Consider the following 7,500-nt stretch of genomic DNA (forward strand, 5'->3'; position numbering starts at 1 on the left):
ACACACAAGTCTATTTTAAGAGGAACACAGCTGTGGAACCAGCCAAGAAGCACTTATTTTGTGCGGAACTTTTCCCGCCCCCACTGCGTGCTGACCTCCTGCCACCTCCTCATCCTCCCCTCATTCCTCAGCGGTACAGCTCTGCCCTCTGACCGGCACGTCCCCCGTTGCATAAGAGCCGCGGACTCCTTTCCATTCCCGTCAGCGAGGAAAAAACTCCCCTCTCCGCTCTCCTCACATGCACCGGACTCATCAGCGATCCATCACCGCCGTTTCGTAACCGGCGATAGAGGTGCCGAAGCCCAGAGGAGAGAGCGTGGCTCCCACAGCAAATCAACCTCAGCTGCCAAAAAAGAGCTTTCTACCCCCTGTCTATGGAGCGCAAGAACTATAGGTCACGACCCGAATTTGTAGAAATGGAAGTCCGAGGGGAAGATGCCATCAACTGCGGGGCGACCGTGGTCGAAAGTGCACACTCCCCCGACCGTGACCGTCACGCGTCGGTTCAAGACGCAAGACAAAGCGGAATCAGCTCACAATAAATATTAATCTTGAACATGAGCAGGGGAGTCTCATCAAGAACAGTCCATCAAGACCTTCACAGAGAGACAGAATGCTCTGAGTTTACTTTGGGAGTTAGCTGCACATCATCCAACAGTTTTCAAGCCAGACACCCCAAACAAGCATAAAGTTCCATTCACCTATTAATCTACATGATCTCTTTTACCTTGGATAAACCATAAAGATTTCATTTTGGTGGTTTACTTCAGAAACTGGCTGTTAAACAAGAGACATTTGCCATGGCAACAGCTCAGATAATGCTGCTTGCATCATAGGCTGATCTAATCCTAAGATTACATCAGTTCATTTAATGTCTGACATGAGTACCATAACTAATTACCTGCTGCTTGCTATAAACCTGCTCTGCTACTAATGCTAATGCTGCCAGGTAACTAGCTAATACTATACAAGTACAAGCTAGTACTATACAACTAGCTAGTACTATATACAAATACAGCCAATGAGTAAGCCTGTTTTACGCTATAGCCAATTAGGTATGGCCCTGTGGGACTATCGCCCACAGTTGCCACGGCCACAGTCAGAATCTAATTTTGAACTGTATGTCATGCCACTGCTCTAAGGATTAGTGATATAGCAGGTGACACTAGGGAAGTCAAAGAGGAGACATTTTGTGCTGCAGGAAAATGAGAAAGATGCAATGGGATTGTATGTATACTTGTAACTGGAATGCAGTGGTACTGTTCCTGGTTTGCAGCAAGGGTGAGAAATGAAAAAGCAAAGCAAACTTTCTGACTGTGTACACGTTTCCGGTCATCTTAAAATCACTCCTTAAGCAAAAAGTTTGAGAACCGAAACCATAAGCGCTCGGGGAAGTTAAGAGACTGTAGCTGTGAGAACTGTTAAATCCTGGCCTCAGATAGCTGCAGGTCACTTCAGCACACTGTTCCCACACAAACACGCAGTCATCATGCTTCGCTCCATATCACAGACAGGCCGACCCTCCCGGGGGTGGGAGAGAGAAACACGCATTCCTCTCTCACACAAAAATGAAAACAACAACCAAGCAACAAGCCGAAGGCTCAGACCCTGTGCTCTGTACTTAGTGCTCTGTACAGTGTACTCCAAGCTCAGTGCACTGCACAGTGTACTCCAAACTCAGTGCTCTGTGTACTCTGTACTCAGTGCTCTGTACAGTGTGCTCTGGATTCAATGCTCTGTACTGTGCACTTTGCACTCTGTACTAAGTGCTATGTACTGTGCACTTTGCACTCAGTGCTCTGTGCACTCTGTACTGTGTACTCTGGACTCAGTGCTCTGTGCACTCTGTACTGTGTACTCTGGACTCAGTGCTCTGTGTTCTCTGTACTGTGTACTGTGTACTGTGCACTCTGTACTCACTCTTCCAGGAAGTGCTGCTGGGGGCCGATGATGGAGCCGGGCCTGCAGACGCGTATCCAGGCGATGGCCTCGGCAGCGGTGAAGCGGTAGTGCTTCATCAGGTAGCAGCCAATCAGCGAGCCGGTGCGCCCCAGCCCCGCTGCACACAGGGGACATTACATTACATTACAGGCATTTGGCAGACGCTCTTATCCAGAGCGACGTACAACAAAGTGTATAACCATAACCAGGGACAAGTGTGTCGAAACCCCTAGAGAGAAGTACCGGTCCAAGTGCAGGGAACAACCGCATAGTTCAACTTGGACCCTGAAGGTTAAACTGATCAACACTAACACAACGAGAACAGCAACAACGCAGTCTATGGAACAAAAAAAAATACAAGCAGTAGTTAAGACAGTTAATGCACCTAAGTCACCTACGAAACAGCTGCCTAGTTACAAGCCTAAGCTTACAGTCATTTACAGGGGGGTAGGGAGGGATGGGGAGAGGTGCAGCCTGAAGAGGTGAGTCTTCAGTCGTCGTTTGAAATGGGTCAGTGTCTCAGCTGTTCTGACCTCCACGAGGAGGTCATTCCACCATCGTGGGGCCAGAACAGACAGGAGACGTGTTCTGGACACGCCTGTTAGTGCCCGGGCCAACACCGCACACACGTCTCCATCCGCTCTACACCCAAACACCGCTCTACACTCAAACACGCTGCATTCACGCTGCCTGCTAGTAAAGGGGATCCAACAGCCTGATATTGGAATAGTGTTTCCTCAGATATGATCAAAAACAGCAGTAACAAAGACTATTGCATAAGGTCACATGTGTAATTGCTATTTTACAATAAGCTACTAAATAATATTCTGATTTGTTTTAGACATGGTTTTGACACCAGATCCAAGAATAACCTTAGTGAATCATATGGATTATTGACTTATTTTACAACAACATACACAACATTACTGATCAGAACTTTCTTAGCAAAACTGCATTCTACTGGAAACAAGTTTAGTTGTTTAGCTCTTTCTCTCCATTAGTCACAACACATCAATGGTTATGACCACAAAGCAACTGTTATACAAAACAGAATCGACCCCTCTGGTCAATGCAGTTTATTTAAACAAGGCCACTTAATGGATCGATAAATTACTACCAAATGAAATAGTCCTAGGCCGATAAATCATTTTAAGCAAACACTGCCCCCAAGTGGCAAACTGCGCGTACTGCAGTCAGTGGACCGAAGCCACACCCTCGGCCGTAAACGCTCCTCACCCTTGCAGTGGACGGCGACGGCGGCGTCGGTGCTCTCGCATATGTGCAGGAAGCGGCGGGTGATGATGTCGCTGGGCGTGCTGCCGTCCACGAAGAACAGGTCGTAGTGGTCGAACCCGGCGTCCGTGAAGCGCTTGGCGTCGTAGATCTTCTTGTTGAGGCGCACCACGGTCATCACGTTGTGCTTGCGAAAGTAAGGGAAGTAGGCCTCCGGAGCATGGAGGGGGTAGCCTGGGGGGGGGGGGGGTCATTTTAATGTTCCTTACAACGATTTTTAAAAAGCTAATTTCAAATCATGTCATACCATATACCCTACCAGACTATAAACCTACAGCTCTCTCTACACGACATGAATCAAGAGTTACACAAACATCTCCAGATGACATCATGGCTAAAATCAACAGTAGATATTTACGGGATTAACTACTAAGCTCTAAGCACAGAATGATCTGTTCATAGGCTTGCTGGATACCATTCATTCTTTATAAAGCACTACCGCCACCTGCTGTTTCGGAAGTGCGTAGCAAAACAAAAAAAGGGGGGGGGGGCCTTTAGGGGATGCAAACAGAGTTTTCAAAAAGGCTTTTACACCTGAACAGATGATGTGGACACCCCCAAGGGTGGGCTTCAAAGCACACATCCAGTTTTCTTAGAATCCAGTTCAGTATGAACAGCTTAGTTATTTGAGTTCATTAGCTACAGATAATACTGGTGTCACAGGGAAAATGTATTTTAAAAATTATTCTTTGAAAAAGCTCACGTCTCACCATTTTCTATTTTACTTTTCGGGTGTGGTCCGCTGAAAGCCAGGAGTTTTCCTGGAACTATCCAGTTGAAGTCCCCGTTTTCCACGCGCTGACAGAAAGGAGAGTGAGACAAACAGGTCTCATCACACACTGCTGCACACTGCGTTACATTACATATCTACTCTGAGCATACATCTTATTTCTACAGCTCCTCATTTTCCAGAGCAGTTTTTAAAAACTGTATTTAAACAGTATTTTCAACATCTACGCTTTCGGGGAACTATACAAAATATACATACACAAAAGACATAATTAAAAAGACAGTGGAACATACAGAAAACTACAGATAAATGATATTAGGGTCAAAGTAATAACAAAAGTAAGGTTGAATGCACAATGCAAAAAAGGAACAGGATAAAATCATTTTCGAAATCATACAAAATTCATTAAAGTCTAAAATAACGCTGCCTTTAAAACAGATTTTAAAAAACGCAGTTCAGGTGAAAGCGCCTCGCTCATGGGTGCAGTGGCGGTGTGCCAGGCTGGGATTCGAACCCGCCATGTCCTGGCTGCCAGACAGCCACGCCAGGCTGTCTGTCTCGCCCATCTGTGTTCCCGGCACTGGCAGCGCAGCCGCGTGGACCGGGAGCTCAGCTGAGATCGAGGCTGCCAGCCTGCAGCGAGCGCTCCTTATGTAACAGGCTGCTATCTGTCACACGGCTTCTGAAGCTCCAGCTGATCTCTGTTCTGCTGAACCTCATCGCTTCCACAGAAACCGTCTCGCTGGTGCCAAGGCCGAGTGACCCGCGCGACAACGCTAGGTTCACTCCACTCGGGCCTGCAATCTGATATGCTGTAAATTATGTGCGAAATGCTTATGAATTCCTGCTCAGAGGTAACCGAGATGTGACTCAGTATCTTTCTATGCACCAGGACTACACAAAACTCGTTTTTTGCATTTACCGAATTCATTGTACGACACACATTTTGGCATGTCTGGTCTGCTGTCATCTTTATTATAATAAAAAGCTTTTTCTGTCTATTTTCATTTCTGAAAACTGAGTGTGGTGCTACACAAAGTTTAATGGAAGTTCAGCTTCCATTTTTAACCCAAACCCAACTTCAATTAAACTTGTTGCAATTGTGCTCACTTCTCATGAAGCTAAATTGTCATTATTTATTTATTCATTTATTTACTTATTTTTATGGTTGAACAAGCACCTTTTGCACATTGGGATGGCAGGTATGCCATCCCGCCAAGTTACGCCTTGGCGGGGGCATGTTATAAACACCCTGTGTAGAGTGTGAGGTACTGGTGTTCAGGGCACAGTGAAGGGGGAGGACCCTTACCTCGTAATGCTCATACTCGTCCACGTCGAAGGTCTCGAAGTCGAAGAACCCGTGCTGCAGGGCCTGAAGAAGAACACACAGACATCTCTCTGTCAGCTCCACCAACACGATGCAGCCTGTGAGGACACATGAGTCCAGTCGGTGCTTTGGACACCTGATTTGGATTCTGTATTTGCCCCCTTCGTTTGACAGGCCAGTGCATGGGCCACACCGTACACATGCTTCTTAGTCTTCAGCTCTGATTCGTGGGTCTTAGTTTGTCGTGTCCTGTCTGTGGGCTTGGTCAACAGACTGAGCAGAGGGGCATCCTTCTCACACTTCCTCCTGTATCATTCTCATCTCATCCCCCCTGCCAAACCCTGCTAGCCAGGAGGTGTGGCAGCTGAGCATCTCCTGTCCGTCAGCACGGCCGGTGATGTAGAGCTCCTTAAGGACTGACCTCTGAACTGGAGTTCATGCTTCACAGACAGGAGTTCATGCTTCACAGACAGGAGTTCATGCTTCACAGACAGGAGTTTATGCTTCACAGACACACAGGCTCATGTATTTGTGTAGGTGTGTATTGCTTTATTGGAGTGTGAATATATTTATTTCATATTTGAAAATACAACAGAAGGCATATTTTATTCACTGTGAGTGTACATGTAGATTAACCAGTCAGTAAATCATAACACTAATGCCATATAATGTCATATAATGGCCCGTCTGGGCCATTGCAGCAGCCTGTTAGCCTCCTTAGGCAGGCTAACGCCTGGCACTCCGCTAACAGCGCCGCGGAATCAATCAAAGCGCCTCTCTCCGGGGGACGGACCGCCGCCCGCGGGAGGCCAGGAGGGGCGGGGCGGCACCACGCCATCGCCCGCCCACGCCGCCCGCCCAGCCGCCCGCCCGCCCGCCCGGCACCGCCTTGACGGCCGCCCGCGTTCCTGTTCCGCATCGTTAGCGGTGCGCTGGCCAGGCCGCAGTGCGTTCCGTCTCGCCGTCTGTTTGTGTATCTGTCTGTCGGTGCTGCTCGACTCCGCCTCGCACTTCCTGTGGCTGCTACAGAAGAATGGAGTCAGACAGGCGCCGCCGCTGCACGCCCTCCGTACTTTCACTTCCCCTCCGGCGCAGCAACGGCTGCGCAGAGTTTCATTCGCCCGCACGGTTTGAAAACAGCCCGTTTCTAAGGCGATGTGCTGTGCTGTGCTGTGGGGAAACCTGCTTTCCGGAAGGCGCTTCCGACGGCCGAATAAGAACAGCAGCACAGAGAGAACGGGAGGGACGCAAGGGTGTCACCCGGGGCCAGGAGACGCAGGGGAGGAGCGCGCGGCAGGAGACCCAGGGGAGGCGGGCCTTCTGCACTCTCCTTTGTGGATGGCATGGGTGTGGCAGAGGGCTCTGTGTTTCTCTCAGATTGCGGTTATGTAATGGTGCCCTAACCTGGCCAGGTTTAATCACCTTAACAACCCCCCCCCTCCCCCCCAACCACCCCAGCATCAGTAACTGGACTAAGAGATTTAGGCAAGGCTAAAGAGAGGCCAGGGGATGGGAGGGGGAAGGGAGGAATCACACCCTAAATGACCCGACGTTTCAGTGCATTACCCCGGGCCGCCCAACTCCCTGTCAGCTAGCATCGGTCACTCCTAGCCTCTCCTAGAACAGATTCATTTATTCAATCGCTCCTCAGGAACCCTCAGTCACTTCTGAGAATTACAGATCATCGGCGCGCGCGGCACGGAGATAATTAGCTGAAGCCGCGGCGTTAATCAGCGCAGCCTGGCGTGAGTGTGAATTAGCCAAAGTGCGAACTGATCACGGTGATTAAGGCGCTAACACGCTGTCAATCGAGACCGCGCTCTCACAGACCCAACGCCTCGCTCCCTCTCAGCGACGCGGGACGAGCGAGCGAGCGCCGCCACGCGCCGAGCGTGCCCGCAAAACCGACCAATCCGCTTCGGCTTTCGCGCGCAGAAACGCACGCAAACACAAGCTTCAGGTATTCAGGTGAGACGGCAGCCCGCAGAGAGCGAGACTCTTGATAGGCAGGTGTAGCCAGCTCTGTGTTCTCCACCCTGTGGAAATATGGCCGCAGAAATTCCCAGGCGGAGTGACATTCGTATGAGGTCACCGTGGCGCAGGCAGGGGGAATGTGAGAGTCGTCTGCAGAGAGGAATGTGCAGTCCTTCCTGTCAGACAGCTGGGGAGGGGGGGACGTCACACACACACACACACACACACAGATGCA

The 7,500-nt window shown here is 49.6% G+C and overlaps 1 protein-coding gene across 9 annotated transcripts in view; it reads right to left on the minus strand.

The window, feature by feature from the left end:
- cdc14ab (cell division cycle 14Ab) overlaps window positions 1-7,500 on the minus strand; it is a 49,342-nt gene that overhangs the window by 13,928 nt on the left and 27,914 nt on the right. For all 9 annotated transcript variants that reach the window (XM_035414021.1, XM_035414018.1, XM_035414017.1 and 6 more), the window contains exons 7-10: window positions 5,274-5,336; window positions 3,945-4,032; window positions 3,178-3,408; window positions 1,921-2,059 (exon numbers count right to left, since the gene is read on the minus strand). In XM_035414021.1, coding sequence (XP_035269912.1) covers window positions 1,921-2,059; window positions 3,178-3,408; window positions 3,945-4,032; window positions 5,274-5,336 — 521 coding nt within the window. The remainder of the gene's footprint in view (window positions 1-1,920; window positions 2,060-3,177; window positions 3,409-3,944; window positions 4,033-5,273; window positions 5,337-7,500) is intronic.

The sequence above is a fragment of the Anguilla anguilla genome, chromosome 4 (assembly GCF_013347855.1).
Source record: "Anguilla anguilla isolate fAngAng1 chromosome 4, fAngAng1.pri, whole genome shotgun sequence".
In the NCBI taxonomy this organism is placed as follows: domain Eukaryota; kingdom Metazoa; phylum Chordata; class Actinopteri; order Anguilliformes; family Anguillidae; genus Anguilla; species Anguilla anguilla.